General features: G+C 51.8%; 1 protein-coding gene across 3 annotated transcripts; it reads left to right on the top strand.

The window, feature by feature from the left end:
* Positions 1–960: 960 nt before the first annotated feature.
* On the top strand, positions 961–9,928 carry ADAD2 (adenosine deaminase domain containing 2). 3 transcript variants are annotated; one of them, XM_072980169.2, is made up of 11 exons: positions 961–1,074; positions 2,510–2,655; positions 4,166–4,270; positions 4,653–4,697; positions 4,938–5,063; positions 5,625–5,775; positions 6,276–6,440; positions 6,927–7,141; positions 7,726–7,960; positions 9,158–9,290; positions 9,407–9,928. In XM_072980169.2, exons 2-11 carry the CDS (start codon positions 2,514–2,516, stop codon positions 9,515–9,517), a joined length of 1,428 nt encoding a protein of 475 aa, XP_072836270.2. In that variant the 5' UTR covers positions 961–1,074; positions 2,510–2,513; the 3' UTR covers positions 9,518–9,928. The 3 variants fall into 3 exon arrangements, with proteins under 3 accessions (XP_072836270.2, XP_078236016.1, XP_078236015.1); XM_078379890.1 differs by lacking the exon at positions 4,653–4,697; XM_078379889.1 differs by lacking the exon at positions 961–1,074 and having other exon boundaries at positions 1,482–2,655.
* The last annotated feature ends 165 nt before the right edge of the window (positions 9,929–10,093 follow it).

Below are 10,093 nucleotides of genomic sequence, written 5' to 3'. Positions count from 1 at the left end.
AACAAGACCGGCGGCGATGGCGGCGGGGGGGGGGGGCAGATGTTCTCGAAAAGAATCGGCGTCTCTCTGGGCGATCCTTGCGGTGCCTTTTGCTCTCGAAGAGTCCGAGCCATTCAGAGCCCTTCGCTTGACAAAAGACCTGCCTCCGGCGGCGGGGAAGAGCGCGGGGGCCGCCTCCTCGCCCGGGCCCCTCCTTGGACCCTCCCCCGGGGGGGGCATCTCCAGGGCCGCCTCTGCACCACCGGACGCCGGTTGGGGGCCCCGAAGTGGGTCCCCCCCACCCTGACGGTTCCCTCCTGTTGCATCGCTGAGCAACGTCAGCCCCCCTGTGCTGGTGTGTGTGTGTGTGTGTGTGGGGAGGCTGCGTGTGCGTGGCTCCATTGCCTGCCGGGCGCCTTGAATCTATGGGTGGAAGGGGGGGGGGGCTCGGGCCCCAGCCCGCCCCTCCCGCAGGGGCGCCTGCCCGATGCCCACCTGCACCTCCGCCCTCCCCTCCCCTCCCCTCCCCCACTCGGCAGGGCCCTCACACCGGAAGAGGGACCCGATTCACGAGCCCCCCCTCCAGGTGTTTCCTGCTCTCTGGCAGCAGCTGCTAAGCGGGGAAGGCGCGCATCATCCTCCCCGCCTCTTTCTAGCCCCCCCCCCGCCACCCCGCCTTCTTCGACGCTCGGGAAACAGAACTCCTCCCCTGAGTCAACGTGCGCCGGATCCGAGGGCGACGTGGCGGCTGCTGGAAGGCGCTTCAGACAAGCACCGAAAGCAGCTCCGGGCCCCCCGGCAAGTCGTCACGCCGGTTTTCCCGGAGGGCCGGCGAGAAAATCCGCCCCCCCCGCCTCCAGACTCGGCTGGGCGGGAAGACCGGGGACTCGTGCCGAGAGGCGCCCGCTCCTCTCCTCAGGCTCCTCTCCACGCGCCCGCTCCTCTCCTCCTATTGGCTGGCAGGGAGGCTCCTGAGGCCTGATTGGCTCCTGCCGGCACGTGCCCTTCCCAGCCTCCTAGCTCGCGGGCGGGGCTCGCAGTCCGGCCCTCACCTGTTGGGGGGAGGGGAAGGGGGGGAGGGAGGAAAGGAGGCAGGTACGACGTCGTGGGGGAGGAGGGGGCTTCGCTTCGGGGGGGCCGCCCCCAGTCTCTCTTCGCCCCCCCCCGCAGGGCCTCAGCCGTGGGGCGGGAAGGCGGGGCTCCTGTGGGGAGGGGGAGCGCTTGCCTCTGAGGGGAAAGCGTCCCCCTCTGGGCGGGTCGTTCGGGGGGGCTTTTTGAGAAGGGGGGGCTTCCCGTGAGAGGAAGGGGCGCCTTGCCGTGGGGCTCCTGGTGGAGACTCTGCCCCCCTCCTGGACTGAGGCTTCTTGGGGAGAGGCTGTTGGGAGGGAGGGAGGGAGGGAGGGAGGGGGAGGAGATTCCGGCCACCCCCACCTCACCTCACCTCACTCCACCCCCTTACCCCCCCCCCGCCACAGAAGGTTTTCACTCAAAGTGTCAGGGAAACATTTAATTCAAAAGAGCCCAAAGGCGGTCAGTCACCAGTCGGAGGAAACCTCAACGCCTTCCTTCCTCCCTCCCTCCCTCCCTCATCCAGCGGTTCTCCAGCTCAGGCTTGTTTTGTGAAAAAGACCCCCCCCTCTCCCCCCCCTCCGGTGGACTTAGCAGGGCCCTCAAGCCTTTCCCATCTGGGCAAAGGCACCCTCTCCACACACACGCCCACACACCCCAAATAAAATCGCAGTAGGCGTCAATCACAGACACCAATTGCAGTTTGGGATTTTCCCATTTGGGCTGCAAGGCATTTGAGGCAGTGCCTAGTGTGCTTTATTTATTTATTATTTATTTATTTGATTTATACCCCGCCCATCTGGTCTATACGACCACTCTAGGCGGATTACAACATAAAATAGAACATTAAAACCAAGAATACAGTACTACATAAACATCCAACAAAAAATTACAATACAAAATGAAATAAATAAATAAGGGGGGTCTTTCTGGGAGTGTCTCGCTAGGCAGCCCTCCGTTCCCTGGGAAGGCAGGGGCTAAAGTTCCCCCATTTAAGTCATCCGTTGTCGTGATTACTTTCTGTTGTGAATTTCCAGGAGGCTGCAACAGTTCCTCAATAGCTTCTATCTCAGAAGCTTAAACTTGGCAAACCGGGTCAAACTCCATGTTCCATGTGCCTGATATTAATTCATTTCTTGATTCATGTGATTGATAAGCATTACTTTTTCAGAACATTACTGATTGAACTTTTGTGGAATTGTGTGATGCATATGTACAGTTCACTGTCCATTTGTGAAATTTCAAAATTTTAGGGAAGTGTGTAATTAAGAGGATGTCGGCAATTTGGATATTTTGCCGATTGCTCAGAGATATTGCCCCCTCATGACTAACCAACCCCTCATGTGTCTATGGATTTTTCTTATGCAAAACATACATACAGTAGTTTGGCAGAAAGGCATACATTCAACATTCCTTTAGATTGCCACTGGAAAGTTGTCATCTTTGTCTAACGTTTTCCCAGAAAAATGTTGGCTGAGGAAGAGAAGGCAAGAGCAGGTGGCCAGAAACCCAGACTGGCAGCATCCTTTGAGAGAGCCTGCCTCCAGTCCCTGTGGAAAGAAGAACAGGTGGACTCTTCCAGAACGGCTGGTCTTCCACAAGGAAAAGGTGGGAGGCACTGACAAGAAAGTGTTAACATGGTCAGGTGGGTGGTGGTGGGGCACATAAGTAGAAGGTCCAGTGTAACTAACTCAGGCCAGCCATCTTTACCTCAGTGGTGGAGGTGAGCTTGGACCCAGGCGTGTGGTGTGTTCCATGAAACAAAGTGCTTTGGAACTTGTATTTCACAAGGTGGTGGCAGGTGAGGCCTGGCTGGCTTCTCTGAAGTTCCCCAAGTGACATGTGGTCACATTTTCTCTTAGATTCTGAAACAACCAAGAACATTGGTGGCACCTGAAAGACTAACACCTATATTGTGGTATAAAGCTGAGTAAATGTGTCAGTCTGTCAAATTAAACATCCACATAAATAGTCTTTAAGAGGCAACAAAATGTTTGGTTATTTTTCCTGCAGCAGGTTGAAACCTCTTCACCTCTAGAAACTACAGTATTTTTGTTGCCTCCCTCCTGTAGGACTTGAATCTGTCGATTTATCTTTCTGTCAGATTGTTCTCCTGTGTGCTTCTGTCTATTGCCTTCCTTTGCTTGCTACCACTTTTTTCTTAATCTCACTTTCCCTCACTTTATTCATTGCCCTGGCTGCTAATAAGTTACTACCTTCCTAAATTGCAGTGTTATTTATAAAACTCAGCTGTGCGCAGTTTTGTTTTTGGAGTACATTTTACCAGAATTCTCCAGGCTGTGTGGCCAGTGTCTGTGCAGCCTCAGGAATTCTGGCAGATGTAGTCCAAACCCACAAACCTGCGTGGCATTCTGTGGGAACACTGCCAGAACACCCCTTGGTTTAAGCTATAGTCTCACAATCATATCAGTTATTTACGCCAGCATACATGCAGGGGTAAATTGCTGCCCCTGCTTCTAGTCCTCTTTGTGTGTCCAACCGTGTGATAGTTCTTTAATTAAAAATAAAAAAGGCAACTTAAATATTGACAAACAGCTGGACATTAGAACAGTTAATTGATTGGAGAGAATGTTCCAAATGACACCAGTTCAGCCTCAGTGAGTTTTAACGCTGAAAGTGGACTTCAGAATTTTATATCACAGCTCTAATCCAAGGTATTTTCAAGAGAATTCAATGTAAAAGCAAAACAGCCTTAAAACCATCTCAAATAAAACTATGAAAGATGAAGTGAACAGTTGAGCAGTAAAGACAAGAGACATAGCTCCCAGAAAGGAGATTAGCAGCCCCATATTTAATACATAAAGCTTGTGGCAACAAGTTGATCTCAGCCAGCAGCTCCCAGGAAACTTGCAGCAGAGGGACACACTGCTCCCTTTTGCCAAACCTCACCTGGAAGAGGAGGGCCTCTCATGCCCATCTGAACAAACAGGTGAGCTTATCAGGGAGCCGGAAGTGCTGCAGCTTTTGTAGGTGCCAAGGGTGACGGCCTGGAAGGTGCCTGCCTTCCTGAGGGAGTCCACGTTCATGCTTTGCACCTCTGCTTTTGCACACTCTCCCTCCGTTTTTCCACTAACTGCATTTTTAACAATCTTTCCAGCCCCACGTCCGCCCTCTTCCCTCTTCAAGGAGCCGCTTCTAGATGGAAGGGATCCACCAAACAATAATGCTTGTGATCAGCAAGCAGAGACATGTCAAGAGAAAAGTGAGTCTTGTGGGAACCACAGAGATTTCTTGGGTTTCCTTTCCCAGTTTGCACCTTGTACACACTTGGTGGAGCTCCTGTACAGGCAATACGAATCCGTTACGAGTCTTCCAGGGCCCCTTGGCGCCTACGTCCCGTGTTCAGGTGAGCTTCTGTTATTGGAGATGGAGCCTGGAGACTGAAAGTTGGTTCTGGAGTTAAATGCTGTCTCCCTGAATTGGGAAAAACTGACCTTCTCCCTCTGAGGCCGGAAACCTGACCTTTGCATAGGGGTTCAAAGAGAGGAGAGTGGGTCAGTGGCCAGCGGGTTTAGCGGGAGGGGCCTGGGCCTGGATTCGCCTCCTTGTTGGCAATGTGGTGATACTTTCCTTGTCTCTTTCAGGCTTGCCAGATGCCCAGCTTCCTTTCATAAAAGTTCTGGATGTTGGTAAGGATGAAGATGGAGGAACTGTTTCCTTAGTTTGTACCCAACAGATTATTTTATCTCTTATTTACAGCTCTTTCATTTTCTCCCAAAAAGCTTAGGAGCTGCTCCTTCTTTCTAAGGCTTTTTTGTTTTTATGAGCCCAGTGAAAGGCTGCTTGGAGGCTTCCCTTGCTCTCCTCTCTCTTGCCACTATGGGTGTGAAGAACAAATGAGCCTTACCTTCTTCTCTTCTCTCTCGCAGAAAATGAAATCATGCACCCGCAGCGCTGTGCCGCCATCACCAGTGACATGTGTGAAATGCTCCTGGGGGAAGAGGTGGGCTACCAAGGGTGTATGAGCAGCGTGGCAGCCTTCATCCTGGAGAGAGGTGAGCCCCTGGTTGGTGGGATAGAGGCCACCCCACCTGGGAGAGGAGGAAGAGGAGGAGGAGGCGTCTGTGCTTGGCTGTTAATAATGATTGGCCGGCCAGCAGTGCGTCTCTGGGCCCAGGTGGTACATCTATGAATACGCGGAACAACCACAGAAGGGGTGGATATGGCCTTCCCAGCCCTTCTGCTGGTACCTTCTTGGTAGGCTGTGGTAATTCTCTTGTGGGAATAGGAAGCTGGCTTAGGAGGGCCCAGAGTGTGATCCAGCAGGATCTGTAGAACATCTCAGAGTAAAGAAGAAGTGCCACGTAGATTCTGAGGTGGGAATAGGTCTCTTTGAACTCCAGTGCCTGTCCCAGGTCACAACACTGTGGTGGAAAGAACCCCAGTTTTGGCATGTGCTCCACCTTGCGGAACCCTTCCCGCCACGGTGGTTGAGGGGCGAGGTGGCTCCCGAGTGGATGTTGCCTGTCCGGCGGTTCCTCTCTGTGCATCGATTGGGTCCAACTAGACCCCGCGGATCCCTTCATGCTTCCTTTCCTGGGCCTGTCTCTCCTCAGAGGTGGCGGAGAGCCCAGGCCCCTGCAAGGAGACGTACGAGCTGGTTGCGCTGGGAACGGGAGACCGTTGCTACGAGGGCTGGATGGAGTTCAGTGGCAGGAGAGTCCATGACCTCCATGGACTGGTGGTGGCCCGCAGGGCCCTGCTGAGGTGAGTGGCGTCTCCCTGGGGCGGAGTGGGGCGTAAGGAGCGGTGTGGGATACGGCACCATTTTAAACATGAATGGCCAGTCCTATCACTTGTTTTCCCTTTGGAAACAAGGCCCCCCGTGTTTTGGGCAGGAGCGGTTAAGACACCGCAGGAACCCTCTGGGGGTCTCTTGCTCTCAACCTGAGCAACGGTGATTTGTTTTCAGGAGGCTGGGTGTTTCCTGCTTTCCTTCGACAGGAACCTCTCAAGCCACCTAGGAAGTCTGCCGCCCGCCCTGCAGTCCTGTTGTTTCCACACAGGGTTCCTTTCGGGTGCCTTGTGCTCCTGAGGCTTCTCTTGATCGTATTTCCTGAATTTCCCCTTGTTTGTCTCCTTTTGGCCACCTCTGTCTCCTGGCCCTCTCTGTCTCCTGATGACCTCAGAAGTCTGACGGTTGGGGTGGCTGCCTGACTACAAGGCTATATATTGTAGGCTAGCTCAGGTTCTGCCTTTCTCTTCAGGTATTTATACAAGCAGCTCCTTATGTACGGCAGCCAGGACCCTGCTACCCTTGAGAAGTGTATTTTCTGCCCTGCCGATGATGAGGTGCATTTGACTCTGAAACCCAAGTATTTCTTGCATCTCTACTTGAGCCAGACACCCAGCGGAGCAGCAGAAAACTTCCAGTGAGTGCCGCATTTGGATTCAGAATACAGCAAAGTTGGGGGCAGGGCGTGAAAGAGAGAGTAGATCAGAAGGGCTGGGACTGATGGCACATCTTTTGACCCTTGAAAGAAAGACTGGAGACAGAGCAGAAGAAATTTGTTCCTCGTTTTGGTTGGAGACAAACTAATAGTTAATAAAGCTGGAAGTGTTTTGGAAGTGGCCTAGGTGTCCCTACAATGTGTGTGTGAAATCTTTAGGTCCACCTCTGTTTCTTCAAGCAGGTCTTTAAAATAACACAGAACTCTGCACACACTGTTCCACCTAGAAGCAATTCAGAGGGAGAGCCACCGTCTCTGGCTAATCCCTGACCTGCTCCTTTTTGGCTAGCTCGCTGGCTTATTTCAGCCCCTGCCCTGGGATTTTGCAGCCCCTTTCTATCTAGGCCAGGGGCCCAAGCTGAGTTGGTGTCATTTTCCTTTCTTCTTCTCTGTCTTGCTCAATTGCAGGTCGTCAATGTCACTGCCAAGTCCTTCTGCTGGGCTCCATGTCAGCCTGAAAGGGGTGCTCAAGCCAGTTTTGTACTGCCGTGCCAGTGTCTTGTCTGCTTATGTTCACTGTGTCTCTGGCATCGATAAGCTCTTTCGCTGGAGCATCTTGGGAGTCCAGGGGGCCCTGCTCAGCCACATCATCCACCCGATGTACATCACCAGCATTATCCTAGGTAGCTGATTGGTTGGTTTTTGCCGTGGAGCCCATTTGAAAGGGATCTGAGCACAAGCTTGTGCTCTCCAAGTTAAGAAGGGGGGGAGGGAGGGAGGGAGGGAAGGAAGGAAGGAAGGAAGTTCCAAGTTTGTAGAAGGAAAGCGAAAACTGATTTGAACATGAGCTTTGAATTGTTAAGACCAGTTGATCAAAAACCCTATTGTGGCGCTCCTGTGCTGCATCTCAGGGGCCCTAAGCGCATATGGCCGTCCTGGGGTGGTGGAGGGAAGGGAGGTGGCCTCTCAGAGGACGTGTCACCAAAGCCAGCCCTCCAGGCCCATCCATTCTCTTTGGGAGGAGGCGTTCTCATGGCTGCCCAACAGCAAAGCCAGGCCAGGCAAGGCAGAGTAGCCTGAACACTGGCTGGGCTGTCGGCTGCTTTGCTGTCTTCCATGGCCGCATCTTCAAGGATGCCAGGGCCCTCCTTTGTTCTTCCGGGCAGGGTTGGGGGGCCTCCAGGGCGGACCATATGTGATGCTCCCAGATCCGGTTCCACTGCCCTCTCTGCAGTTACAGGCTCTGTTTGTTCTCTTCTCTTTCTAGCTGATCATTACCAAGACAGTGCTCTGCTCTCTAGGATCATCGATGAGCGGCTGCAGCTCGTTCCTAGGGATGACATGCCAGCTCCTTATGGCCATAAGCAAGTGCACATTTTTGAAGGGCCCCGGGTAGCTCCTCTGGATACACCGCCTGAATGTCGCTCCTTGAGCCTCAACTGGTGTGGTGGAGATGAGATGCTAGAACTGGTGAATGGGACTGTCGGGATGGCAGTGCGGAAGTGAGTTTGGGACACTGTGGGGGAGGGACTTCCGGAGACATCCTGAGCCTGCAATCTTTCCTCCTCTCCCTTCCTCTCTGTCTGTCTATCTCTCCCTCTGTGCAAATGTGGGCATCTTGTCAGTTGTTAATTGGGTTTTTTTTTTTGCTGTCCTCTCGTTTTACCATCAGAGTTCTGTCATTGCTGGCAAAGCAATGGCCAGTTCTTGCAGTTTTCATGTCCTTTACAGAGTCATCACTCAGAGGAAGAAAAAAATTGGGTTGCTTGGAATAAGTAGGTTTTGTGGGTTTGAAACTTGGGTAATTTGAGATACCTTCTGCTTTAAAGGCAGCCTAGATGAGAAACAACTGAAGGTTGCAAAAGGGATATTTTCTAGGGTGTCAGACTTTTAAAAAAATATTTCTATGTTTGAAGGTGGGGAATGATTAGATAATCGATTGATTAGGCATCCGTCAGTCTTGGGAGACTATGGTAATGTGCTCTGAATAGAGGACTAGGAACAGCATCTCGTGTGGCTGAGAAGGCCAGTTCGAGAGTGACCATCCCTCCCACACTGAAGACATTTGTCTTAGATAATCACCTGCTGTACATCCTGTGTCAGTGCCCCTGTGTTGACTCGTTACCTATCCGCTTCTAAAAACCTATACATGGTGGTTTGTTCCTCTTACGTCTAACTCGGTTGCTACCTGTAACTAGAGGAATAAACTACAAGCTTTTTAAAATGAGCTTTCAGTTGCCCTGTATATAATCTGTAAAATATGGGCTTTTGAATCAACGCTCAGCAGTTCTAGTTGAATCTCCTTTTTTGTGAATTTTTGGGGCCAAATTTCATTAGCCATAGAGCAGAATCCTAGAATCATGGAGTGGGAAGGGGCCCCTCAGGCCCTCGTCTCCAACCCCCTGCTCAGGACATGATCCAAATTAGGCGTTCCTTAAGTGCCAAGATAATTTGATTGTCCCAGCAGGACCCTTTTGTGCCTGCTGTATTTTGCCAATCAGTTCACTTTGTTTTCATGCATCAGGAACACAGAGATTTCCTCTTCCTTTTGATGGATTCTCTATAACACCTCATCTGGTCTGTGATGCCATGATTGACTGGTGTCGCAGTACGGTGTTTTTTGAGAGTCTGCTTAATCCTGTACCGCAATGTCAGTTCACATCACGAGTCCTGATATAAGTCTGTCTTCCTTCCCCCAGCATCACAAGCCCAGGGAACCAGTACCACCCTAGTCGGCTCTGCAAGGCCGCCATGTTGAAATACTTCAGGAAGGTGGCCCAGGAGATGAAGAGAGAGGACCTGGCATCACTGCCCACATACCATGAAGCCAAGGTGAGCCTTCTGATCTCTCCTGTTGGCGTTTATCCTGGGTCCAGTGGTCTCTCTCTCCCACCCCCCAACATTTCTCTTAAACCTTCCTTCCTGACCTTCCTCCCCTCCCCTGATAGGTTCAAGCGGAGGTCTATCAGCGGGCAAAGCTCCAGATGTACAACCAGCTGAGCCGGCAGGATTTTGGCAAGTGGCCTCAAAAGCCGTTGGTGGATAGGTTTGCCAGCTAGCTGGGCCCCATGCTAAGCTCTCCCTGCACACAAGAGATGCTCAGGCTTGAGATGGACAGATGGAGGCAGACATGAGCCTGTGAGTGTCATTGCACTTGGGAGGGGTGGAGCTAGAAAGGATTGGTTTTGGGGTGTTTTTGGTGTTTTTTTTAAAGGTTTCTTCATGACGGTTCTCACCATGGCCCTTTCCTATGCACAGTGCAATAGGAGGGCGGCCCATGGCTGAGTGTTGAGGTTTTGGCTCATCAAAGATATTTCTGTTTGTGAGCAAGGTGTTGCCGATTTCTTCTTTGTATTGGTTCCATTTGGACGTAAGGAGTAAACCATTGTTTTGCCATTGAGGAAGCAAGCAAGTGCAAGACTTGAGAGCTTCTGTTTCTACTTTAAGGTCATAAACAGTGGCTAATCCTATCTGTGGTTTGTTGAAATAATGTGAACTGAAGAAGAGGAGAAAGTAACTGTCTCCCGTGGACGGCCTCTGTTTCTTTGGGTTCCAGGGACATGCCTTAAAGGCACGAAGCAAGATGGGCTGTTTCAAAAGGGTGTTTCTGTAGAGCTTCCGAATGCCCTCAGCAC

Source organism: Pogona vitticeps, chromosome 9 (genome assembly GCF_051106095.1).
Source record: "Pogona vitticeps strain Pit_001003342236 chromosome 9, PviZW2.1, whole genome shotgun sequence".
Classification (NCBI taxonomy): domain Eukaryota; kingdom Metazoa; phylum Chordata; class Lepidosauria; order Squamata; family Agamidae; genus Pogona; species Pogona vitticeps.
This window is presented reverse-complemented; position numbering and strand designations above follow the sequence as displayed.

Bases quoted from the DNA above. Each gene is read 5' to 3' on its own strand.
- ADAD2 (XM_072980169.2), top strand. From the start codon at position 2,514: ATGTTGGCTGAGGAAGAGAAGGCAAGAGCAGGTGGCCAGAAACCCAGA. The intron at 6,441-6,926 runs GTGAGTGCCGCA...GCTCAATTGCAG, and splicing joins GGAGCAGCAGAAAACTTCCA to GTCGTCAATGTCACTGCCAA. The intron at 9,291-9,406 runs GTGAGCCTTCTG...CTCCCCTGATAG, and splicing joins CCACATACCATGAAGCCAAG to GTTCAAGCGGAGGTCTATCA.